General features: G+C 39.7%; 1 protein-coding gene across 1 annotated transcript in view; it reads left to right on the top strand.

The window, feature by feature from the left end:
• The window catches only part of LOC133626406 (glypican-5-like), a 115912-nt gene that overhangs the window by 12782 nt on the left and 75804 nt on the right, over positions 1-27326 (top strand). The window contains exon 2 of the mRNA XM_062005311.1: positions 6830-6991. Coding sequence (XP_061861295.1) covers positions 6830-6991 — 162 coding nt within the window. The remainder of the gene's footprint in view (positions 1-6829; positions 6992-27326) is intronic.

A 27326-nucleotide genomic window follows, 5' to 3' on the forward strand; every position in this document is an offset into this window, starting at 1 on the left:
CCTTGGGATTTTCTGTGCCATGCTACCTTATATGAATCTTACCACAGTGAGTAAAGCATGTTAGGAAGCAGTTCCTATAGAAGGTCATCTGTCATTGGTAAAACAGTTGGTGTTAACATCTGAATTGTTGTTTAGGCTTCGAAGTTGAGATGAGTGAGGCAATTCATACCTGTCATAAAGCTGTTTTATTGCATCTCCCCAGAGAACTAGGTAGGCAGACTGATATTGATTTGCATTGGGAAGGTTTTGTTACTGTACAGGGCTAGAAACCAACGTCTTTTAAATTAAAACTTCAGTTTTACTGTAAATGCTATAATCCACAGAGTGCCAAATAACTGTTTCAGAATAGGCTTTTCACCCTGTGGCACTTCATTCAGGTACTGTAAGGCAGAGTTCTGAGGCGATGAAACGCCTTCCTCGCCACAGAGCAAAACTGCAGTTTGTTAGTTTGTTGTCTGAGACTCCTGGAGAATATTTTGTAGCTACTTGAGTTTTGTTGTTGAAAAAAAGATAGGATTTTCTGCTGTGAATGTGGTGAGACATAATGAAAAATGAGTCACAGTAGTCCCAAAAGAAAGAAATGCTCTTGTTAATTTCTTCTCACCTCTGTATTGCAATTATATGTGTTGTCACAGGAAGGCTGTGCAAGTTGTCAGTACGGGATGTAAGGTGGAGCCCCCTTTGATGTAACCTTGATTGTTTAAGAAGGTAGTTTGTGGGCATCAGTCTAGCTCTTCATGCTTTTATATCAGCTCTAGAAGGAAAGAGAAGGATGGATCCACAAGAGTGTGAATATTTTGAATTAGCAAGCCTTTTCACATTTGTAATCTGTCATGGGTTTGTGTGGAGCTGTTTCTGGTGATGGGGAAGGGGCTGTAAAGATGGCTCCTGTAAGAAGTTGCTCACAACTCTCCCCAGCTCGAGCCAGACCCACTTCTGGGGCTGAGCCAACTGGGGGCCTCCATGATCACTTTTTAGGAAGAAGAAGCCAGAAGAGGAGGCTTCTCCCTGTTCCTTCTTGCTCTGTTCTTCCTCCTTTTCCAGCTGGTGGTGCAAGGAGTTGGAGGAGAGAGAGAAGTGACCATGGGGAGCCCAAGGTCAGTGAGGGAAGAGAGGAGGAGATGTGCTGGAGCAGAGACTCTCCTGCATCCTGTGGAGAGGTCTGGTGAAGCACAGATTTGTTGGCAGTTCATAGAGGACCCCACACCAGGGCCAGTGACTGTGCCCAGAGGAGGCCATGTCCCGTGTGAGGGACCCTGTATCAGAGCAGGGGAAGAATGCCAGGAGTCATCCTCCTCTGAGGAGAGAGAAGCAGCAGAGCCCATCTGTGAGGGACTGACCACATCCCCCATTCCCTGCCCTCCCATGCTGTTGAAGTGGGGAGGAGGTAGAGATATTGGGAGCAGTGAGCTGAGCCGAAGAAAGGAGGGATGGAGGAAGGAGATTTAAATTGCTGGTTGTAATTTTTCTCATCATCCTGCTCTATTTTTCTTTTTGCTCTGTTTCTTGTAGGCAGTAGAACAAACTTTTGTTACTTTAATTAAACAATTTGTCGCTCATCTATAGGAGTGCAAGATCTAGAGGTAGTGTCCATTGTTCTCTGCCTTGGGCATCTAGTGCTTGTCCTGCTCAACACGTGTCCCTTACCAAGCTGAGTCTCTTCTCAGCTGCTTGGTTTTAAACTGAGAAGTCCAAATTAACAATTTGGACTGAGATTCTGTAAGATGAGTTTCATGCCTTCTGCTACTGAGCATTTGCTATTTCTGAGATTGGGGCTGTCAGGAAGGTGTGGGAAGACTCCAGTAGTGAACTGAGGGAAGTTAATCACCCTTCCTTTGTTCCTTATGGAGAGTATTTAGGAGCAGTAGTGCTATGACCATTTGGCATTGGTACCAAAGATGCATCTTCCAGCATCATACTTGAAAACCTGACTGTTGGGGAACCACTGCTATGTCTCTATTGTAAGTGCCTTGTAGACATGTTACAGGATTTTCTGTTCCTGCATACATGTTCCATCCCTGTTATTCCAGTGTACCAAACTGAAGACCAGGTCAGTGAGGGAGGATTTTATGGCCCTCAGCTGCTCAGCATCACATGCTGATGTGACATTATGTTGTGGGAGCTCTCTGCCTTGCTCCACACATAGGTAAACCAGTTAAGGCAAATAATCTGTTAAACAGATTGAAGGTACCTGGGTCAGAATAGAGTAGTTGCCCTACTTCAGGCATAGTAAGTACTGTATTTTAAACATTGGCAAATCAAATGGTAGCTGTTTGGTACTGCACATATTGTGCTGGATGAGTTTATTATACTTAGAATGTTTTCAACTAGAAAGACGTAGTTAGTTGCAATGGGGCTGAGCTGTGGTATGATGTGCAGAGCGAGCTGTGCTCTCTGCTAGGTGAGGATGGTTTGTGTTCCTGTGGATGAGTGTTTCTAGACAGCAGCCTTGCAGCTGAAGCTGATGATGGCCTTAGCTCTGCTGGGGCACAAAAGCTGCTATGTAAATGATCTCTTAAACTTCTAGCAGTCTGTGGTGGCTGAATTGCCTTTGCCTGATGTGGCTGTGCCAGTGTGGGCTTTTCTGATACACCAAGTAGGTGCAGATGGAGCCCTGTTTGGAAATTGTTTCCTTTTCCATTTGGTTTGGCTTCCTCTCCTAAATTATTTGTGTATTAATTGCTAAATTTTCCTCCATCTGAGGCAGCAGCTGCACCAGGCAGATGAGTCTCAAGAAGGACAAAGTGTTGGCTCCCGTTCAGCTGGGCCAGACACAATGCAAGGTACTTTTGGCACCTTTCTCAATGTTACTGAGGCATAATCAGTCTTGGAGTCTTTGAAGACATTTGTGCAACATTAAAATCTTGGGCTTTGGACTAAAGCTTTGTTTGGAAATACTGTTGAGAAGTTCATAAAAATAGAAAGGGATAAAAACTATCAGGAGATAGATTGCACTGAGCTTACCCTCTGATCATGTTTGCTTAGGAGCATTCTGTGCAGTGGAAGATATTGGCTCTGCTTGTTGAAAACAAAATAACTAAAAAAACCAGCCTTTGAAACCAGAAAGCCAGAGTTTTAACAGACACTGATGACACTGATCCATCTACCTTCACTGACTTTTTCGAAGTCTAGCTTTTACAGTGTGTACAGCATTTTAAAGACAGTGCAGAGCAGTTGACATCTCCGCTGTGTGTTGGAAGAACTGATAAATGACATGACCAGCTGACAAAATGAATATATATGACATAGAGTTGGAGTCCAGGAGAGCACTCCCATCGTGGTCAGGGGGCTGGGGCACATGTGGGAATAGAGAGCTAGGTTTGTTCAGTTATAGGAGTGGAAGGTTGAGGGTCTTAAAGTAGGTATTGGGAGGTTAAGTCTTCAGCTATGTATTGGGAGGAAACAGAGAAAGTGGAGCCAGATTCTTGGATCCTCTTGGTGATATGGTGAGAAGCAATGTACACAAGCTGGAACATCAGCCATTCTCATTAGATATAATTTACTTATTTTCACCACAAGGACTGTCAAATATTGAAACAAGAGCCCTGAGAAGTTATGGGATCATCTGTCCTTGGAAATGCTTGAAACTTGGCTGCATGAAGCCTTTATGTAGTTTGACCTGCTTTAAGGGGAAGGTTGAACTGAACGTTCCTTCCAAACTAAATTATTAGAAAAGAAAAGGCAGCTTGGGGAAAGCAGGTAAGAAAGTCCTAGAGAGAAATGAACAGGATCACTTGCAGAAATAATGCTGTTGGAAAACTTTCTTCTCTCATTCACAAGTGGTGAATTTGTGAATTTTCTCTGGTGCCTACAATGGCACTGTCCTTAAACTTCAAGGAGCAGTTTGCCCTTCAGGTTGTCTTGCCTCAAGACTGTGGGGAGCTGTGTATCTGAAGTTAGAGCTCTGGTGCTCAATGTGTATCTCAGCAGTGTTCATGCAGTGTGCAGCTTGGTTACCACTGGTCACTGTGTGCTTCCTCTCTTCTTTTGGAGGGGGGATTTTGCATTAAGATGAAAGAAGTGAGAGAAACTAAAATTAGTATCAGAGTTATTAAAGATTTCAAGATACTACTAATCAGTTCTAATTTAATCTCAGCACTCAGGCATGTATAGTGCTTGTATTAGGTTTCTATAATTGAGTTAAAAGTGATACCCTCAGGCTAGTATTGAAAGAAGTGAAATGGCCGAGATTTGTGCATGACAGTTCTGCTAGGGGAGTGGGGTTTGCTCTTTGGTCTTTTAATGCTCTGTGTTTTACATCAGGCTCCTTAACTGTCAGGGGCTTAGTGCTGTTTCTATTTAAGAGTGCCTTCTGCATCACTTTGGCTCTGGACCAACAAAAACTAATCTTCGGGCTCCTGGAGTACTTGTTGGAGGAGACAGCTGGGTGGGGAATCTCAGGAGTGCAGTTCTAGCTGAGATACCCATGTTCTTCTTAAAGCTTTCTGGAGGAGATGCAGGTTTCTGTGGTGCCTCTTTTTAAAAGGGAACACCAGGCACAGCACTGATAGCTTTGATACCTGAGTGCAGCTTTCTTGCTGGGACCTGCATGTAGTCAGCATGGTGCACCTCGTATTTCCAACCCTTTTGATACACGTCTGAGATTGGCAAAAGCCTTTCAAACAAAAATTCAGAGAGCTCCTGTAAGCAGTGCTTTGAGTAACAGCAGTGCAGATAGGGAGTAACATTTGTAACCCCTTTGCTCAGATATCTGTTTGTAAACTGACTTCGTTGCTCAGCCGTCTGTACTATAATTTCACATGTGCTTTGTGGTACCAGATGAGAGAAGTGGTCTTTCCTCAACCCCCAGTTCCTCTCAGAGAAGGAATGTAGGCTCATGGTGTGAACTGGATCACAGAACCAATCCAGGTTAAAATTAGCCAGTCTAAGCAGCTAATTTCAACCTGGGACAGCTTCTTTGGCAGGCAGGAGCCAAGAAGCATGCCCAGCCAGTGACAAGCACGCAGCCCTCCTGCTGCTGCTTTTAGCAGCCTGCTGGCTTGTGCCAGTCTGTGGTGGTCTCATTTCAAGGGCTTTCAGCAGGGTTTAGGACTTGAGTGGGTAGAGTTGTGCTTTCCTACTATATTATATCAATTCTATATTATATTTTGCAATGTTTTCAAAGCATGAAACAAATTTACCTCCAAAATGGTATTGTGAGTCAGCCCAGTTTGTGACAACTTTGTGAACTGATAGAAAAGTGAAGCTAAATTTGAATATTTCACTTAGGTGTTGCCTTTTTGACAGAAATTAGCTGCACTTTCACATGACAGTTGTAAACTGGAAGCAATGTTTTCAAGTCAAAGGAGATGTTTCAACAAGCTTAGTGGTTTTTTTCTTCTGGTAAGAGAGGTTTATTGAAACTCCTCCTTGCAGTTTTGGTCTCAATGAGCTGTTGACCTGGAGCTGGCTCCAAGCAGAGCCTGGTTGGTTGGATGTGTTTAATATGTAGTGGTTGGACTTGATCTTAAAGGTCTTTGCCAACCATAATGATTCTGTCATTCTGGGATGTTTCTCAGGTGTTTTTCAATGCACATCCATGTACCCTCTTGTTTTTCATCATCAACTACATGCAGAGCCTTGCTGTGCAAAGCCAGATGATGAGGATTAGTACAGTGTAATTGCTCATTAATATTTCTCTTCCAAGGCCTAGTCTGGGCACTCTGTAGTGTCCTGTGTGAAATCCAGTGGAGGAACATGGCCTTTTTGGAGACTCGGGGCTGTTCACACACATCTGTGCCTTCAGGTCCTGTTGTTGCTGTGTGGGGAGGGATTGCTAGCAGTGGTTACTCTGATTTAAAACCAGAGATCACCTTGGGCCCCGGAGTTGGTGGCCACCCCAGGGAGGCGGTTTGGGGACAGGCCAGCATGGGACAAGTCAGCAGGGAAAGAGTCAGTGCCTCGCTGCTGTTCTGCTACCACGTGTTGTCAGGCATTAAAAGGTGTGGGAGCAGGGATCTTGGCTCCCATGGTGGCACCAGCCTTCCCAGGAAAGGGTTATCTCCTTCTTCAGAAACTGAGGCCTGAGGAATGGGGACAATCGCTTGCAGTTCATTTATCTCAGGATCTCTGTTTCCACCTTAAGGTGGAGGGAAGGAAAGTTTCCAAACATGAAGGTGCAAGGTTCCCTGCTGGGGTGTTCTGGTTTCAGTGAGAAATTGTCACATACATCTGCTTTTTAATATCGTGTCACTATTTTGGCCCTGATTTTTTTCAAGCATACCTCTGGTTTTTGTTGCTCTGCTTAACAATTCCTTGCTTTTTTTGTATTCTCACCTTCTTAAAACATGCATTCATGAAGCACCAGAATGTATTTGTAGTCTGTAACACCTCTTTTTCAGAACTGTCACCTGCAAATTCAATGGTGTAGAGCAGATAGACCCTGAGAGTCAGAACTCTGAGATGTAGGTTTCCTAATCAAACACACCAAACTTACAGAAACACATAAAAAGCTGGAATGGTAAAAAAAAGCAACAAAAACATTCCACAAAAATCAGGTTTTTAGTTAACTTTCAGCTCTCTCTGTGGTTTTGACATGGGAGGGATGTCAGTGCCTTTACATACAGGCATATGCATGTGGGCTCTTACCACTGTCAAATAAGGTAGCAGCTGGTAATGTGATGTTATCCAAATGTATATGAAAGTCATAAATTAGTGTCCTTGAGACAAAGCTGAATCTCACAATGTCTTTACTTATGGGTTGTTCTTTGTTTCAACATTTTAAACACGTTGGGTTTTTTGACATTAAGAAGCATTATTTATTTTTATGTTGTAAGTTGAATTTTTTTCTAATTATTGTGATTTTTTTTTTTCCCTTGTTTGCTTTAAGAGTCAGAGTTACAGATCTGTCAACAGAGAACACCAACTTGTTGCACCAAAAAAATGGAAGAAAGCTACCAGGCAGCTGTTCGAAGGGAAAGGACTCAAAGTATCCAGGCACTGAACTTCGAACTGAAGTACATGATTGTGGGTCATATCACAGCTTTTCAAGGTAGGAACTTCTGAAGTGCTGCAGTCCTATGAGCAGTTTCTGAAGAATATTCTCTGCAATAAAAAGAAAGGCTCTTTCCTTTGCTTTTCATTTTTCATGCATTGCATGCTCTAGTCACTGGCTTATGGTATACTTCCCTGTTCTTTGATCCTGCTTTTGGGAAAAGGTGATGGCACTTAATCTTGACTCTCACCTGCCTGAATCTAATTAGATTAGCCCTTGTTCCTGGGATCATATTAAGAAACAATGGCATGGATTTCTCAAGGCATTTTCATAAGTCATTTAGGTGCCTTAAGGTTGTTTCCATTTCGATATTCTCCTGTGTTACCAAACCATTTACAGTTGTAGAATGTTAAATGAAAATACATTTGTTTGTTGATGCTGAAGAATTAAATGTTGTGATGTTCCAAGTGAGAACACAGTTGTCTCTTCATGTCACCCTGCTTCACTACCTGGTAGATCCTGTGAAGATTGATCTGTTGTCAGGAATTGCAGCCACAATTAGATGTGAATGCATGAAGAAACCTGTGCTGAAAGTTTGTTCTCATAACTCTTGCTGTGAAAGCTGCCTTGCTCTAACAGGTCTATAAGTCTATGTAGTTTCTTCATGAGAGTGAGTATTGTACTATTAAAGGGAGAAAAATACTTGTGTAGAATTGTGCACTGTACAGTGCTGGGCACTGGAGACTTTTCTCCAGAAGGGCATTTATGCATAGGCTGTGAACTTTAGGATACATGAGAGGTGAGTGATTAAATCGGTCATTGGGTTATGAATCAATCTTGCTGATGTCTCTGGGCCTAAAATTGTGCTTAATTTTAACTCACTGCTTTGCTATGTTTAGTGCTGAGCACCCTCATGGAATGGATTTTGAACACAAGCCAGTAGTTATTAAAATACAAAGTGCTGAGGTCTGTAGGATTAAGCCTATTGTTACAAGGCAGGTTTTGTCAAACAGTAAAATTTTTGTCTTAATTTCCTCCATTTGAATGAAGAGAATGTAAATAAAAGATGAGTGACAGTTAATAAGAGATAGCATGTTATCTAAAAGTGACAAAAAGGGATGGTGGAAGTCTGAAGGAGATGGCAAGGGCAAGGCAGTATTCTTCTGCTTTTGGTTGTTTACCTCTTTCTTTCATGCCAATGGGTGAAAAGTGGCATTTTGGTTAATTTTACAAGTAATTCTTGAAAACTTTTAATTTCCCCCATGATGAAGAAATTTGGTTGGAGGGAACTTTGGAGGAGCAGTGTAGTAAAAGGGTGACTGTTGGCATTGTTAAATGCTGGTAAGTTATTCAAGCAATCTTTCAGTATCATGACTGAATAAAGATAAGGTCAGTATAGATTAACCTACCAGCCCCTTTAGGTCACGCCAGGAGCTTTATCATCCATTGCTGATGAAGCTCTTTGATGGAATGAAAGAGGTAGGTAGACATTTCACACAGTTTAAATTTACAAGCATTTGCTGAAAATGGGTAAATAGGTTGTTTGTTGTAACTTATGGCCAGCCTTCTGTCTACATTAGATGAGAACACTTGAAAAATGTAAGTTTTCTCTGTTGCATTGGCAGTTCCTTTTGTTCTTTGTTTTTCTCCCAAGTGTCAGTGAAAAGCCTCTCTCTGTGCTATATAAACATTTTGTTGCTAAGAGTAGTACTGCATGAGACATTTACAGAGAGAGGAGATCTTTGCATTGAGTTAACTCAGTCTTTTGGGTTTGTTGCTATTTTGACTGATAAATCCTGAGTGTGCCAAAAGCACATTTCAAGTCTGAGAAAAGAAATAGTCTTATTTTAGAAGCTTTCAGGTGCCTTTCAGATTTCATGTTTCTTGCAGCAGTGAGTCCTGGCTTGGACCTACTAAAAAAAAAAGGCAATTTATTCATTTTCATGTAGTGGTGTTTACTTGTGTACTTTTAATGCACAGTTGGTTCTCTTTAAAAATAAACACTTTCAATATTGTCAATGTAGTCAAAGCAAAGCCCTAGTCAGCCTTGCTGCCTACTGTTGAGGCAAAGACATCTGAACTGGTTTTTATGCAGTTTTCACAGGTGATACAGTTAATATTATACCCATAGTGATGAAATAATTTTCAGACTGGAATGGCATAAGAAATAGATTTCAGCTTTAGGAGTACAGTGGTGGGAATTAAATTTCAGTAGGAACAGAGAGCAACTTGGAGGTGAGGGGAACATGGACAGATGGGGATACACAGAATTGTTTTAGTTCTCAGCTACTTCTAGTCTTTCATGGAAGTCAAGACACTTAGTTCTGAGTATCTGCAATTAGATACCACAGTAGGAAACAGCTTTCTTATGGGAGTAGGAGTGTTGATATGAGTTTGGTTTAATATTCCCACTATGCTGCCTGGGTACTGCATTTGGTTGTTTTGGACTTGAAGAGATTTTGTTTGGGTTTTTCTTTTTAAAATTGAAAACGTTATTTAAGTAGCTTTTCCCACAGCTGAAATAAGACAATTTTCACAGGTGCTGGATTTAGTTGTGCAAAATAATTGGTCTGTAAGACTTGTTTAAATATACCACAGTGGTGGACAGGCGTGTTATGTTTGGACTAATGCCCAGTCCATACACATGGACAGCCTTGGCACTACAGTTCAGTCGTCCTGTTTTTCCCCTTTTAAAGGTTTCTATATTAGCAATCCAGTTCTTGCTCAAACATTTGATAATTCAAGCTTCTACATGTGTTTTGCTTCAATTCCCGTCTCTAATGCTGCTGCTGTTACACCTGATCTGAATGGGAAGAGACACGTTGGCTGCAGGCTGTAAAGTGCCCTCCTTATTAGTGAGAAGACAGGAGGAAGGGAGAAAGGTGGGAGAGTTAGATCAAACTGGCTGTTTGGGAAGTGTCATCAGACTCAGCTCCTGCAAAATCATACATTGTCACAAATTCTTTTGGGTGTTTGGCACATTGAATATAACCAAGGCCCTGGAGGGGCCATTTCATGCAAAGCTGATGGATTCACTTTCTTTTAATGCTTTGGTCCATGGTGTAGCCTGAAAGTCTCTCTATAGATGTGTTTTCGACCACGCTGCTCCAAATGGAGTCAAAGACAAGGTGGGGTTAGTGGATGAGATGTGTAAGCATGCCAAACTGTATTAGGAGCAGCGTGCCAGTGAATGTGCCAGTTGTAATGACCCTAGTATGTCACCTGGCTCTTCACGGGTGGCTTTGTTTTGGTTGCATTTTGGAGCAGGTCAGTTTGTCCCATCCAAAGATGTGTGTCCATCTTTCTGTCTCTGCTTCTGTAGCTCCAGTCTGAAATGCCCAGCAGAACTATTTAACTAACAGAACCATTTAAACAAACAGGATGCCTTCATTTTTTAACTCTCTTTCTCCTTGGATAATCAGAAGATTCTCCTTTGAACATACTATTTTCTTTATCCCAATCATTTCTAAGCTTTCATGTAAACAGATGAATTTTAGCTTAGATTTATGTCTGTTGATCCTACATGTTACTTGATGTGTCAAGTTCACCCTCAGTCTCCTCATGCAGTCCCTGCACTCCTCAAGGACACTTTCAAGCAAGGCAACTGATTCATTGTTAGTGGATTAAAAGTGGTGTGGGTGTGCAGACTGAAAGTTGCTGTCAGGAGAGGTATCAATAGGCTGTCAGGAAAGCTTTGTTGTGGACAGACAGCAGAGAAACTTGGCCTCCCTTTTCTGTGTCCTTCATGGAATGCTAACAGGTGCCATGTAAGGACCCACAGAAAGCTTGGCTCTGCTCCTGTCATCTTATGCTGAGGCTAATTTGGGGTAATGAGAATCCAGACTCTTGATAATTTATTTGTTCTGATGATGGTCTCTGCTGAGAGGCAGAACAAGATGCTTTGTAACCCCCATCATGCTTCAGTCACCAAATTAGCAGGTATCAGAGATAACAGTGAAAATCTTTATTTGAGCTCAGCAGTTGAAAAAAGTGCTTATGCTTTGCTGCACTTTTTGATTTGAAGCAAGCAATAGGAATTGTTCAGTCACAATGAAAAGAAAGCTTTTTCATGAATGAATGCATGTTGGTCATAAAGCAATAATTGAGTGGTGTTTCATTGAAATGCTGTTTATTTGGCTTTGAGTGGGGATCAAATGTTCCCCACTGCAGAAAGGGTGGATGATCTCTTATCACTTTTTCTCTCACTCCTAACTCAAAGGGTTTGGCAAAACTGTACTTACTTATTGCTTCATATGGAGTAGGGAGATAGTAGTTGGGAAAGCTCCTTGTTGCTATTGCTAATAGCAGTGATGTCGCTGTGCACATACGTTGTTTTGTCCTTACATCATCTGATCCAAGGGGGCAACTTGGAAGTGAAGGGTGTGAGGTGGAGGGAGGAACCTAGTTGTAGCAGGGATGGAGCCCAGGACTCTCCTGGTTGTCAGTAATGCCTGGAAAGTAATGCCCAGTTGATCAAAAAAGTCCTTAAGCACAAAGTCTTTCATCTGGCATCCTCCCTGGTGAACTGGAAAGGTCTGTGGGTCTTGGACTGGATACCATGTGTGGGTGTAGTAGTCAACTGACCTGAATGTTCACATAAATAAATAGCACAGTACACTATCACTCAGAACCATATGGAATCAAAACCATGCACCATTTTAATTTGGCTGACTTGCAGTGTTGCTAACACTTATTTTTGCTGAGCTTAAAGACTATCAGATTAACACAGAGGTGTCTGGTTAATGGTGTTGAAGTGCAATAAAATTTACAAAACAAAAAAAGACTTGTCAGGAGAAGGACTCTCTGCTTTGTAGTTCATTACTATATAAAGTGTAGCCACAATGCTGGAGATGGCAAAAAAAGCCAACCATCACCAACAATGCCTTTGATTTCCTTTGTTTACTCCTGGATTATGGAAATGTACAAGTGCTATTTTTTTTTTAGTAGCTTCTTTTTTAATCCCATAGTGCTTGGTTTTTTATTTAGGCAAATTGTTACCCACCCCTTTCCACTTGTATATAACTCTGCTAAGAGTTTTGTACTCTTGAAAGCTGTCCAAGATGTATCATCTGGTTTTGGCTCAGTGCAAAAATGAGTCCCTACAGAGTGAGAGATAGGAGAGAGAAGCTCTCTAAGAATCTTTCTGTCCACCTCCTGTATACTATTAATTCCTATTCCAGTGCACACAAAAAAAAATCTGTGCTTTCTAACTGGAGTGAAAGCCTGTTTTATGTTTGCAACCTGAGGGACGCTGGAGTATTCCTTCTTAGTTGTAGCCTCGTGTGTGTGAACTGTATGCACATAGAGTGGGGCTCTAGGTGGGAAAAGGCTGTCTTCATCCATATGTCAAAACCAACTTAGTCTTTTTTTTGGCTGCTGCTGTTCTCTGTTGAAATGTAAACATAGCTCTTTATAGGGTAATTCCTATTGGTAACCACTTTTGGAAAGGACTTCAGTGTGAGTGTAGTAGTGCCTAGAGGTCAGTAAAGGAAGGCACAGGGGAGGGAGAATTGTTGTTTTGAAAGTGGCACATCATGCCAGAGGAAAAGATTAGTTTATCTTCATGACCTCTTCTCATCCCTCCAGAAAAGTATTTGTGATTTCTGGAGATCTTGGAGGGAAAGGGAATTTTGACTGATTGTAGTCTTCTGAGATGTTTGCTGGGAGATGTTTATTCTGTCCTTCATCTTGGCACAGTTGGGCTACTTTGCCCTGACTGTGGACCAAGTCGATATTTCAAAGCAGAGTAGTACAAGGAAGTGGTATTCAGCATCAGCTCTTTGGTGATAAGATTCTACCTTTGTATTTTGATATTTTGAGAGTTCATAAATCTATTGTACTTAGTGTACTGTCAGTTTGGAGGAAGGAGTTCCTCTGGTTTTCAATCCACTGAAAAACAGTTTAGGGTGGGTGGAGGCAATGAAAGATGAAGAACTGTAGGATGGAGAGCCAGAGTCTGATAAAATCTTGGTGATGTGCCAGGTAAATACTAACATAGCATTATGAATGGTGATTTATTGAACTCTAACGATGAAGCATGTGTGTGTTCAGTCTGCAAACATTTCAAATGGTGTGGGGTATTCTTATGACTGAAAGATTACCTGATCCTTTGGAGTAATACCTTTTCAGAAGCCGTGTGTACGACCTTAAGGCTCTGGATTCAAATGGACATTTTTGTCTTGTCAATTACAAAAGAAGGGTTTTTTACCCACTGTGTTATTCCATTTTTCATAGAAATTGGAATCAGTGTGATCTAGTGTTCATAAATAATTTAGTGAATGTGCTTGGTTTCTGTATACATTCAAGCTGAAATTTAAATGTGGAAAATCCCAAAAATTCACCTCTTAAATGTTTTCTGTAGTGCATATTAAACAGAAATGAGTGTGTGCAGAAGTTAATTCCAGCCTCCTGTCCTCTAAAATCCTCCACGTCTCTTGATTTTTCCCATACTATTCCACTCCTCTGTTAAATGTTATGATGTGTCCTGTGGTTTTCACTATTTTCAGGGATTTTCAAGGTTATCTGGATCTTGCAGAAAAGATAATTTTCTTAATCTAACTCCTGATCACATTCTCTATTTCTTAGATAGTGCTGCCCTCCTGCACCTGAAATATGCTTTTCATCTTGTATTTTTCAGTGTACCCCATGCTGTTAGTCACCCATGACTTATGACCTAAATGCTGGTTACTGTCACAAGCTGCTGATTCCAACCTTTTCATGGCTTTAATACAGAAATTCAGATACATACATTTTTGGTTTTTCTATGCCATCTTTCATGGCAGAGAAGTGTGCTGTAAAGAACCTCTGCACCTTCGTTGTCTTCCTTTAAATGCCATTCTTGAAACTCCTTAATTTCATGATAGAATACTTGTGAAAGGTCCAACCAAAATGTCCTGAATCCACTGCCTGTTATGTTGACCGGATTGTCATGCTCGTGCCCATCCTCATCCTTCCTCCCCTGCATGTGTGGATCTGCTGGCCATTGTTTGCCTTTGCTTTTATTGGCAGCTCAGACATGCTGTGCGGTACCTGTGATCCTGATGTTTTATTAGCACCCCTAACAGCTATAATAATGTAAATAACCATTGACCTTGGTTATTTTTGTATGATTTTGATTGGATTAATGTATACCCCTGCTGCCATTTGGGCAGCTTGTTAGGAGGAAGAAATGACTAGTCTTTAAAAGAACGCAGGAAGAACCAAAGGGAGCAATAATGGAGGAAATCAGTCTTTCGTCAGAGAATTCTGATGACTTTATACTTTAAAAATAGTGGGGGAAAACCAACTAAAAGCTAGGAAAAACAACTCTAGCCATGGTATGCAAACCACATCTGGTAACAAGGATTATGTCCACAGAAGTCTTTACAGGATACTAAAGGTATCCTATAGGATACTGTATTGTTAATAGAGGATTTCTCCTTTCACATAGGAAAACCTAGTATTGTCTCATTTAGTACATGCGAAGGATCTTGATACTGTGGAGTTATTGTGGGTAGTTCACTGTTATAAGAGTTCCTACATGTTGTGTGCAGGTTTGACTTACGAAATGGTGTGCAGTTGTTCAAGAATGCAATATGCAGGACAGTCCCTGTGCATAACTGGATAATATTAGTCTTGCCAAAAGCTTCTATTGGTAATCATGATATGAACAGAAAAGTTTTTTGTCTAGTTACCAGGATTATAGTGCTTTGACTGGTAAGCAAGTGTTACACTGTTTAGATGTCTTTGAAGTGATTACATAAAGGTTTACAGCCTTGCTTGGCCCAGGGCTTTGAAAGGATGATGCAATTCTATGTAAATTCGTGAGAGAAATATACATTAAATACATTTAAAAGGAAACAGCAAATCATCTAGTTAAAAGTTTCAGCCATTTAGCCTTTATAATGACCACGTGAACTTGCTTCCTGAGCTTGTCTGGCTGTGGCTGTCACCTGATACCTAGAATGTAAGAAATTTGGGGCAGGGACAGTCGCTTCGTTATCTATTTATAGCTGTTGTTCATGCAATGTGGGTAGGGCATATTGGTGCTAGGATAAGAAATCTAATGAACACATACATCATGTATATGATCATCTGAAATCTCTGTGTCCATATTTCACCTGTCTGTTGTCATAATTATCTTTTTCTTTGTTCTTGCCAGCACTTTGTCAGTCCATTGACTGTATCCCCTGAGTATGAAAGCATGCTGGATGTATAGCTCAATAAATCAATGATAAATTAGTCCAGACAGAAAACAAAAAGAGCTGGAGAGAAAATGCTCATTCCTAAAAACCATCAGAGTGAGCAAATCTGTGGACTTGACTGCCTGGAGAGGCTTTAACCTGGGACTATTGTGAACACAACATTTTCTAGAGTCTTGTTTTGTGTCTTTTCTTCTGGAGTTGCATGCTTCATTCACAGTGGTGGTGTGCAATTTCAGTGGCCTTACTGTGGACTAAAACTTGCCTTCAGTTTAGGGAGGCAGAGGGGTTTATTTCAATGACAATTCAATTTTTTGTTACATATACTTTTCTTCTGTAGAGAATTGTTACAGCTTTCTTTTGTTGTTGTGTTAGTCCTTTTGTGAGATTGCAAATAGGGAGGGCATTCTTAGGCCATTTCTAGGTGGAAAATTTTAGATGCTCTTTGAGTGAGAGAGTATTGTAACATCAAAACTGTTGGGAAATTCAGTAAAAGTAGGAAAAACGACACTGTAGATAAACTAAATGCAAAAGGACTGATTTACAGGAAATCTTTACTTCATTCTCAGGGTTACGTTTTCAGACTTCCAAAAGAAAATGATTGAGCAAGACTGATAAGGTTAAGAGAGCAGATATCTCTAGGCAAGTGTGTTCAGGAGGAAATAATAGATTCAAACCTCACTTCCATGCCCCAGTAATGATAGTGTGGCATTAGAGTTTGCAGTGTGCTCTCTTCAGCCATCTATAGACTCTCCATGCATGAAAACAATTTTACTCATAAAAGGAAATATGTATATCTTTCAGATCAGCTGGCATTAAGAAATACACTTTTAGTATTTTATTTTATGTAGTATTTTTAGGAGGCATTCTTCTGCATTTATTCTCTGGAAAAAAAATCCTTTTCTGCAGATGTGTATTTTACTTTTGGAGCAGTTTGTATCTATGCCTTTCACCGATGCTGTGTAACCGAATGCATTGTTGATCCAAACTGTTAGGTGTGTGTAGCTGTAAAAAGAGAGGATAAAATATTTCCTTTCCTTCCACTTATTGACAGAAATGACTTACTGCTGTTGCTGTCATGTAGTATTTTATTTATGGGCTAGGACTTCGCTGTGCTGTATATAAAACCCTAAGAAATGCTGCCAGTCCTGGGAAGATTACAGTGCTCCTGTGACATGAGGAATACAGACAGATGGAGAGTGTGTGAAAGCAACGGGATCACGTTTTTCAGTGTACGAGAATGCAGTCTTAATGTTTGCAAGCACATTTGTAATGTTGTGATTTTTTTAGGTCTGATTTCAGAGTTTGTGCTTCATCTTAGTTCAAAATTGGCTTGTTACTGTAGACTGTCATATCTTCCTAGGTTGCTCACCAGTTGAGAGCATTGTGGTTGGAGCAGACAGGCTTTGAAGATGCTTTATTTTAAAAAGAAGTGTTACTCGATTTTAAGTGAGTTTATTAATGTGGGCATTTACCTTCAGACAAAATATTTTCAAAGCTTATTAAAATGGTAGCAAACTTTGGAAGTAAGGAAAGGAAACTTGTTTGTATGCTTGTTTTGTAACTGTATGCTTGCATGTTTCAGCCACTTGTAGTGTGAATGAGCAAATACATAGATCAGTCATTTTTCACCTCTTTGTTACTTCAGTTTTCCCCCTTTGTCCTTTATGCTTTTCCCTTATGTATATCTTGAGAAGAGGAAGAATGTATAAGCAGAGCAGGAAATGTCCCATTGGTTGGCCCTGTGCTTGTTGCTCTACTACTAGTTTAGGATCACTTGTTTGTACATCACTTGATGTACAGGAGGACTGTACATCAGAGCAGCTGAGACAGTTCCTTTTGCCTTCTCTCCTTCTCATATCATGACTAGCAAAGCTGTGCCCTGTGTACAGGAGTGTGGTGAGAGAGACTGAGATTTAAAAGGTGCAGAGATAAAGTAATGTAGGCTGCTGTGTGAAAACTGTGTGGAGGTATCTAGACAGATCCATGGTATGTGAACATGATTCTCATGGAAACTTACTCTTCCATCTGACCTTAAGTTGAAGTGGCTGTTCATCACCTGTCCACAAAATATCTGAAGTGATATGTGCAATACATCAGAGTTAAAGTTAGCACAGATTCCTTGTCTCATGCAGCTTTCATGGACATCTGTTTGGACGGCATTTCTGCACTTCTGGCCATGCATCTGGAGTGTAAATACTTTGGAAGTGTAGCTATTGGATTATGCCTTTGCTATTTTTCTGGGAGTTGAGGTTTACTTGAAGAAGTACTGGCTTTGTAACTCTCACCATCCTTGCAGAAAGCCTAAGATAAGACATTTTCTTTAAACTCAAGGGATTTAGATTTAGGAGTGAGGAAGACTTGTGTGAATACAAATATATTCTGCTGTGTACTTCCTATCCATTTTTATTGGAGGAATGATTAGCTAGTGTTTCTACCTGCCAGCTTCCCATTGGCTCTTAACTGCTCTTCACATTTCATGTGGAGCTCTTGCTTTTGGTTTCAATCTGAGTGCTATTGATGATTTTCTGTGAGATATTTCTGCCAGCTTTTCCACTCAAATTTACTGTCTAAATAGAGGACTGAGTTGCTACTGATAGTCGTGTTCGTGTTAGTTGCTTGTCCAACATTTCATGTTCATCTTGGAACCAAATGTAAGTCTTTCAGTAAACACATGACTGTTTAAACATTTGTTTTGTTATTCCTTCTTCTGTAATTAACAGTTCTCTACCAGATTGGGTTGAAATGAAGTTGTATAGTTGTGACATGGGAGAGCAGGGTGTAAGGGGAATTGAATCTTGGCTGAGTAAGACTGACTTGCAGTTTTGTTAGGGTGTAAACTCAAACCACTTAATTCCTTATGTGTGTTTGTGCTCTAGGATGAGAATAACACTTGCCAGTAATTCAAAATAAGGCAGTATTGAATCAAGTGCTATTATGATCCCCTGTGTATCACCACTGCATGTCATGTTTTACATTGTTCACAAAAACTCTTGATCCAGGAGGCTTTAGGACCTCTTTCTTTTTGTTTGGTTGGTTTTTGTGGTGGGCTTTTTTGTTTATTTGTTTGCACAGGAGTGAATTTACCTTGCTTTGGCAATAACCAGAAATTTGGGATATCCACAGACTTAAGGAACAATGTGAGAATAGGACTTGGAAGGAAGAAACATCTGGGTCATGTCTTCTCCACAACCTCCCAAATCTTTTCCTCAACCTTGTAGGCTTATTCACAACTACAAAGGGTGGTTTGTGTCAGAGTTCAGAGTATCTGACAGCCTTGTCAGCTGAGGATAACTACATCTGCTCTGAGTCTTTAACTGGAAAGGTGAAGGTTTGAGAGGTTGTCTCTCTTCTTTTTCCTGTGTTAAGACTTCTTTTCCTTTGAAGTACCGTGCTAAAATTAGGATCCCTGCAGATATTTATGTTTGGAATGCAAATCTTAGTGCATTCTTATTAGAAAGAAGAGCTTTTACAGGTAGTTCTTCACTTTTTGCCATGTCCATTTTGCAATTGTGTAGCTTCTTTTCTGATTTGTGCTCTCAGTTTCTTCAGAACTTCTTTTAAACTGCTGTGGTAAATGTCTTTTTGTAGGAGGGGTAATGGTTTCTTTAACCTTTCTATTCTAGCTTCTGTTACACTTCATAATATTTACTGTAAACGGTGACCTGGACAGCAATGTGAACAGGAATAGGCTTTCCATAAAAGTAAATAGTATGTATCTGCTATCAGGATTTTAGAGGTGTATATGTAGAAACATGGAGCTTTTAGATCTCCTTTTCTTCCTCTTTTAGTGGTGTTCTGGGAAGGCCTCTCCTTGACTTCTTTCTTCTTTTTGTGTTTTCCATACATGACCAATGATTCCTGGAAGACTTGAGTCACTGTGCCCCACTGGCATCTCAGGTAAAGACAGAGAGCTCTCTACCCTCTACTCCCTGACCCAAAATACATCATGTACAGTAACATGACATCAAATGAATCTAACACACGTGCTCTCTGTGTTCAGATTCTTCACACACAAGAGTCTGAGCTGTGGACATTGGTTTAAGATGGAAACAGAATCAGCCTATTTGCAATCTGGCTTGCTGAGAGGGAGCTCTGTGTCTGTGTGGATCTTGAGGTTCAGTAGTTGTTTCTCGCAGACCTTAACTGATGCCATGTGCAAGTGGATTTTGATAGCATAAGGATACAGTTTCTTCTGAGTGTGATATTAACTTCAGAGTGGAATTTTTTTAACAAACTGGGTATGTTTTCAGTTGGAGAACAGGAAATGTCATTGCAGGTGTTTAAATCAGAATCAGACTTTCTGATCTAGACCCTTTCTAATGGGATATAAGGTTTGTCATCTTTTTTTAGTGTTCACAAAGCTTCCTTACCCCTTGCCTTTTTTTTCCTCTAAGTCTATTCAGTAGGTTTGAGAGATATAGTAATCCTCAACAATGATTTTGCTATTGCAAAAAGGAATACCTAAGAATTGAAGGACAAATAAAGACATGTAGAAAAACCTCCATGAAAAGAAATAGTTACCTACACATCTACCCACTGTATGCTTAGAAATAATGTTCTGATGAATAGTGAAGATAAAATAAGCCCAGGACTGTCAGAGCTTCAAGGAATACAGAAATAACTAATGAAGGTTTCTAAAACTTCATAGTTATCTCTGTCTGAAAACTGATTCTCCTCTTAGTTGCTTGAAGTCAGAGTAACTTGAGTGAAGGCTTTTGAGTTACACTAGGTATAACTGGTGTAAATTATAGCAGCATGAGACCCACAGTAATTTATCTTGTGATGGCAGAGACAAATCTTATCTGAGGATTCCTGGTTCTGTAGAGGATGAACCGTTCATTTTCCTGTCATCACTCAAGGCAATAGATAGTTTTATCTAATTTTATAATCTGTCTGAACAGAGCAGTTTTGAGGCTATAAACATTATTTAAGGATGTGCTTTCTTGTATTTCTAAAACCATCATCAAGGTCTTCTCCTCAGGCAGGCATCTCTTCTCTAGGCCCACTTTTGATCTTGTATGACTGATGGGATTTCTAGCAATTTTTAGTGACTTTTTATTTCAAGATCAATAAAACTGAAATACTAAAAGCAAAAATCAGGCTTAAAACCTCTCCTGCTTGTAGCCCACCTACTCTTCCCACCACACACCTTTTCTGACTGCTGTCATATCAGGTGCCCACCAGAACATACGCTGCATTGGTGGCACAGCACAAAGTCCTATTTAAGCAGGGGTCAAAATGGAGCTGTCCTGGCCTTAGCATGTCGCTATAAATCTGTGTAGTGAGGCCTGATAGAGTGGAAGCAGCTAAACGTGAATATGCTGAAAAATGTGCATCACCTAAAAAGAAAAGGCATGTCATCCAGTAACTCAAAATTCTGAAGGCATGGAATACACTTGCAGTGGGTAAGGCTGATAGATAAGTAAAGGACAAGGGAGGCAGTTCCCTCTGTTAGTGTAGCATCCGAGCACTTTCTCTGTGTGAAGTGTTGGGGAGCCGGCACACGTCTGCATTCAGGCCAGAGAAGAGAGTGCAAGCAGAATGAATTGTGTTTTACTACCATTTCTTGAAAGAAAGGGATGGATGTGATGTTGCTGTATTGTTCCTAGATAATGAGCTAGGGAACTCAGGAAAAAAAAATTGTTGTACAACTTTGCATCAAACAAAAATGGAACCTACAGGTGGAAAAGTTTGGAAACTACTACCTGACTCTCAAGAAATGTACCAAACTATTGTGATGTTGTCTGTTACCCTATTCTGCCTGCCCTATGGCTTTCCTGTGGCTTTTGCTCTGCCAGTGGTGAAGTGCAATATACCATGCAAGAACCTTTTTCATCTGCAGGGGCACTCTGGCTTTATGTGGCTTTCAGGAACGTTGGCTAATTGCAACTTTTGTCTGGGTAGGAGAATCGAGTTGTCTGCTTCAAATTTTACACATGATATCATCAACGTGATTGAGTAGTTTCCTTCTTGCCTGGACCAAAGACCACTATATAAAAACCAAGATGAGTTCATGAAGATAATATTTCTCTTGGTGGAGCTGCTGTCTGCACAGGCACTACCCTGGATAGTGTCTCAGATGACCTGAAGCTCTTCCAGAGTGTTCAAATAACATTCCTTCCCAGGAGGCAGCCACACAGTTGCAACTACTGTCTGTTGACTCCTAATTATATAAGTTATATATATATTATATAACATTATATATTATATAATTATTATTAATAATACCAATTAATATCATACAATTATAATATTAATATTATATAATTATACAATACTATATAATTATAATTATACTATTAATATATTATATTATATTATATTATATTATATTATATTATATTATATTATATTATATTTAATGTATGTATATATTATATATATTATATATTAATATATAATGTTTAATATTATATAAGTTATTATATAACTCTTTTGCTTCTTTAGTATGAATATCCAGTGTTTTTAATTTGTGCACCAGAACAGTCCTCTTAAAGACAGCACTAAGCCTAACACAGTAAATTATTGTGGTTTATTTTCATGCTTCATTTAGTGCTGTCCAGTCATATGCTAATACAATGAGTGGAATGGGTGCTTGGTTGACCATCTCCTCTCTGTAGAGGATGGTTATCTCTCCTTCACAACATGCTATGGACTCACAGCCATGTTTTGTCTTCAGTGTCCTGACAGCAATTCCACTGAGTTGTTTTCTGTTTAAAGTTATTCACAGATGTTATCATAGGCCATGGCTTTTTGGGCTGAACCTCTGCAGGGATGCAGTATGCTTCACTGAGTGTCTGCAGCAGGCAAATCAGCTTGAGATGCTTGGAGTCTTCCAGCTTAAGGTGGCTTGCACAGTATAGCCTGGCACAGTATAGCCTGTCTAAGGAGTAGTCTAAACACTGAATGTATTTTTTTTCCCCCCACATCTGAGTTTCTTGATGCCTAAGGACAACTCATTCTCATCTTCCTTCCACAACCATTCATGCTGACACCCTGACTCCACAGGTCAGGTTTAGCCCTAGATTCATGTTATTTCAAGACCCACACGTATTTAAGTTCTTTGTTTTGGACCAAAGAATTCAATATTCTGTAGGTGATCCATTTTGAGTTTGTACAAGTTTTAGTGGTCTGCCAGGAAATGATTTTCAACAGCCTAAGGGCTCTTGAGCAAAGTAACTCAAGTCTATTTATGTGCTAACCTTTGAATTTCTCAGATTCACATGGGTGATAATTTGTTTGAATAAAGATTTGGATATAAAAATGGAATTAAACCTTTACGATGACCTTTAGAGTAATTTGGACACATTTTCATCTTGGCTTGCTATTTAAAACTTAGGTAGTTACTGATCCATGATGTGGGTAATGAAACTTTATCTGAAACCATTTTAATGTTTGTGTTGGGCTGTAAGTGTGAAGATGTGCTTTTCTTGTTAGTAATTGCATTCTGTTTAGGGTTTTTTTCAGCATAAACTACAAGCATAAAGAGCTATGGAGGTGTTCATTCTTTCCTGTTCAAATTTGGGTTCAATTTGTCTTTGTATGGTATCCCTGGTTGTGCTCCCTCCAAGGGAGAAGGAGGGTCTTGAGGATATTGGGGTTTTTTTTAGTAGTTAATCTATTAAATATGCATATTGTATGTTAAAAACTCCATCCTCCCTGTTTTCCATTTCAGTTGTATTTTTACATAACGAATCTAACTCTGCTACTTGAAATGCCATCCTTTTTTTGTATTTACATCTTGTCTGTCACTAATGATGTTGAAGGCTGTTTGACATTGTTTGATTAAACCATATTAATTAAATCACAGTTTTCTACCTGATATTTTAGAAGTGTCTATTTAAGAAATATCATGAATACCCTTTAGAGTAGAAAACCATGTGATGACTTCAGCTATATGGGATCTTTCCTTAACCAGACTTGATTCAGGTTGACCTCTCTTGATGTCATTTGTATTTTTATCTTGTAACACAGAACAAGTCCTAGATGTTTAAAAGTATTCTGAGTTGGGATAGCATGCAGTCAACACAACTCTAGATCAAATTTAAATGTATGGGAAGGTCATGACCAAACCATTCCTGGAAGAATAAAAACAGTGGGAGAATCACTTTTTAAGGTCTGATTGGAAAATGTAAGTAATAACGAAGATGTACTCCAGCAAACCTGAACCCGTAGAACCCGTAGGCCCATAGGAATGTGGGTTGTGATTATATTGCATTTACACAAGGAGATGTCAGCATATGACATCTTTAACATCTTGAGTAATGACCTAGCTGGAAAAACACATTGTGGTAAGGCAATATGGACACTATTGCTTCAAAGTTGAGGAGCAGTATTCATCAAAGGGTATGTATGAATCCTTGACTGGCTCCAGGGAGAATAAAAGAAAAGAAAAGAAAAAACCTTGCTCCCATTTTTTTATGGAAAATGAAATCTTTTTTCAATCAGTATTCTTGAAGTGTGGCAGTCCTTTCCAAAAGAACCCATTCAGTGTATCACAGGGGCCCTGGGAGTTCCTTGCTGTCCCTGTGGGGGATTAGAGTGTTTCTATTTACAATTCATGGACTTGATTCAAATCAGAGCTAGTCTGAATCTTAACTCCCTGAATGTTCTTGAATGCATCTGAATAACTGAACCCATTTTACCCCAGAACAGAAACAGCATACTTTGCAGTTACATCTCTAGTTGAAAGATTCCTATTGATAATGTTAGCACTGCAGATTAATGCAGCTGAAAATCCCAGATAAATCAGCAGAAGCAGCATTTAGAGTTTGTTGCACTTCAAATCAAAATGCTGCTGTTGAGGTATCGAAAGACACGTGTTCAGTGGCTTGTTCACTAAGAAAACCACTCACCAGCCCATCCCAAGACATCTCTGTACATCCTCACGTGGGAGTTTGTCTCAAACTAATCTTGGTAGTTTCTCATTTTAGGCAGCAGAATTTCCTGATGAAAAACAGTATTTGTTAAATACTTTCCCAGTCATATTAAATCCATGTTGAATGTGTCTGTCTACAGAATAAATTGATTTCAATTATACTGTACACCAACAAGTTTTTCTACAGAAAAAAGGGCAAAAATAGAGAAAGGAAAAAGGTACTTTAATAGAAGAAACCAGATGCTGATTTCATATATTCTGGGAAAAAAATCCCATGTAAATTCCATGCTTTTCATTGAATCCCCTTAGTGAAATTATACCTAGTGTTTTGATCCAATGCAATTCTTAATGTAGTAACATCCTTTGGCTCAAGAGGCTTCTTACTCTTGCCAGACCAATAAATGTCTGTGAGGCTGCTGCACTAGGTTTGTTTTAGTGTTTTTGGCAGTAGGGTAACTCATGAGGATTTCTTTCTGGTTTTTAGTACATTCTGACAAAATCTGCTCATTCAATACAGCTTCTAATAAAAGGAAACAATGTCTTTTTTGCCTTCAGAACTATTGGAGTCCGTATTTAAGTGAAACAATTTTAACTTTTTAGGGCCCAGTGAAACAGAATTTGAGTCAAACATTAAGAGAATAATCATAGCACAGTGAACTTACGGAGCTTTACATACAAATAAGGAAAGTGTGTGTTAAAGCCTTGATTTGGCTCTTTCAGCAGAGACTTTGTATTGGACTTGTAGGCTCCAATTCTACAAACACCCTGTGCTATTGAAGGCAAAGTTCAGAACACACAGGTAAGACATCAGGAGCGGGAATTTAGCAACGTATCTGTTCGTATTGTTGTCTACTCAGTTCCTAATTGTCAGTTAAAATATGTTCTCCTCTAAACTGGATGAAGTTAGTGATTGACAGTGAAGAGTGTCAGATTTCACACCTCTTTTCTATGAGACATCTTGAAATAAAGGTGATGTCAGGTCAGCTAAGGAATGCTCAGAAAGACATCTACTCAGAAGTGCTCTGAGAAATGATCTTTTAGAGCTTTATTGTCTTCCTTTTTTTTCTATGTGCCATACCAGCATGGATCTTTGGTTTAGGTCTTCCATGTCAAATTCTGTGGTAATAAAGAACTTAAACTTACAGCAGCAGAGACGTTTTTGTCCATCTCCTTTCAACTGTACATGTGAAGGCTAGAGGCTGGCAGGAGTACGTTAGAATCACATAGAGGACCCCATATTTCTTGCATTTGCAAATGGTCATTCACAGCAACATAGTGGGTTAGTGGCCTCTGGGACAGAGGAATGATTGCTTTGACACTTTGAGCCTGCAGGAAGAAAGGAAACCCACATTCTCTCTAGTGAAGCTTAGGATGAAAAAGGTGAAATTACATTTCTGAAGGCACAAAGTTAGTGGATGAGATATTAAAAGTAGGAAGGAGTTATTGGATAAAGAGGGGGTCTGGTCTCTGTACGAACTGATGATTATTACAGTTTGTGGAAGACAAGAAGGAGTGTTCTGTTGCAGATATGGAAGGTTGGGGTTGTGGGGAGAGAAGCTGGAAAGCTTCAGTATGTGTGTTAATAATGTCCCTGAAGAGGAAGTTGTCAGTAATCCCAGTCACTTCGTTCAGAAACTCGTTATTGAAGAGTCAACCTCCTTGCCAGGAAACTCTGAGATTTTGGAAGGAAGGTACAGGCTTTTGAAGCACATGGGATTTTGATTTGAGCCTAAAGAATTTAGGCTGCTTCTCTTTTGATAGGAGCAGCTTAAGTAGTATTCTTTTAGTCTGACGAACACTCCACCTTGATTTCAAGTGAGATAGTTTCAGTTCATCCTTAAATATCAGCTCTGTATGTATAGAGGAGAGGATACTGTCAGCAACTTGTTTGTGACTAACAATGCAGTGCAGCCCAGAGATAACAGACAAGCTAATTCGTCAAGCCCAAGATTTTCTGAACAACTATCCCTGATTCCCTTGGCCAAGGTTTTCTAATGAATCTCTGTCACTAGAAAATTTCTGCTTGACTTTATGATATTACCAACAGGTGAATCAGTGTCTTGACTGTAGTACTGGTTTTTTGTGTAGTCACAATCCAAGCACTTTTAAAGTCTGGAGAGATGGAATAGTTGGTACTTGTGCAAGGTTTTTGCTTACTGCAGCAAATGTTTAGAGAGCACAAGGTGTTTGAGATTTGTGTGAGGTTTGCAATATTTGTCTGAATTTATCTTCTCAAGACTGAGTGATTGCTAGACTAGAGCAACTGCCTTTTTAGCAAGATGTTTCTAAAATGGAATAAATAATCTAATTCCCTGACTTGATGATCTGTGGGGTTTGGTGAAGAGTCAATCTTCAGACACTTGGAGGATAGAAAAAGCAGCTTGTTGTAACGGTCCATTAATCTTGTAGAAAAAAAAAGTGATGTAGACAAAGTTGTTGGTATTTTTATTTCTATTTTCTGTGTCTATTTTAAATCACATTCCCCATTTCCCAGCCTTTTTTTTGTTTATCAATGCTTTATTCCAAAAATCGACCTATCTGATTATCTCCCTATGTAAATATTCAAAGGTACTAAAAGAGCAAGAGATGAGGAACAGCTTTTCTGGGACACTTCCCTTGAGTGGCTAAAGTTGTCATTTTACAGTCATGATTTGGCCATATCCCATGGAGAAGATGGTGCCAGTCTTTTTCTCTTTCTTGTTTCTTTCCTGGCTTTTGAACCCACAGTGACAGACCATTCTTTCCCTGTGCTGCCACAGTGTGTTGGCTGCCATCCACTTCTTAGGAGCACGATTGACATACATCCTGTATCTTGCTTTTTAGTTTTCTTTTTAAGAGTGCTCAGTGCTTGCTACAAAGAAAAAGGAAAGCAAAATGCTCTGATTGATCTGATCTCATTACTCTGAAACAAGAGGCAATTCATATTGGAAAGAAGGGATTTTTTTTGGTATAAAACACAGTTGCTGTGTGGCAATAAATGCCACAAGCTATCAGGAAGGCCAAATGCTTTATTATGATTCAGACAAGGATTATGTGTTGTCTGTATATCTTGCAGAGCATAATGGACAATACAGTTTAAAAGATAATTCATTTTTCAATATGATTTTTCTTTTTTGTGCAAAGAAACTCAGACACACAGAGTGGTTCGAAATGGACCAGCACTGTGCTGCAGCATGACTATTTTTCCTACTCCCAACCTACCATAGTTCTCTTTTAATAACCTATAGAAATCAAAATGTTCTTCACTTTACACATCATTTACTTTATGCAGTGAGGTGCTCAAAGCAACAAAACTGAAAAGTAATGAGCCAGATGATTTTGACTAAAATTA

The sequence above is a fragment of the Colius striatus genome, chromosome 12 (assembly GCF_028858725.1).
Source record: "Colius striatus isolate bColStr4 chromosome 12, bColStr4.1.hap1, whole genome shotgun sequence".
Taxonomy (NCBI): Eukaryota; Metazoa; Chordata; class Aves; order Coliiformes; family Coliidae; genus Colius; species Colius striatus.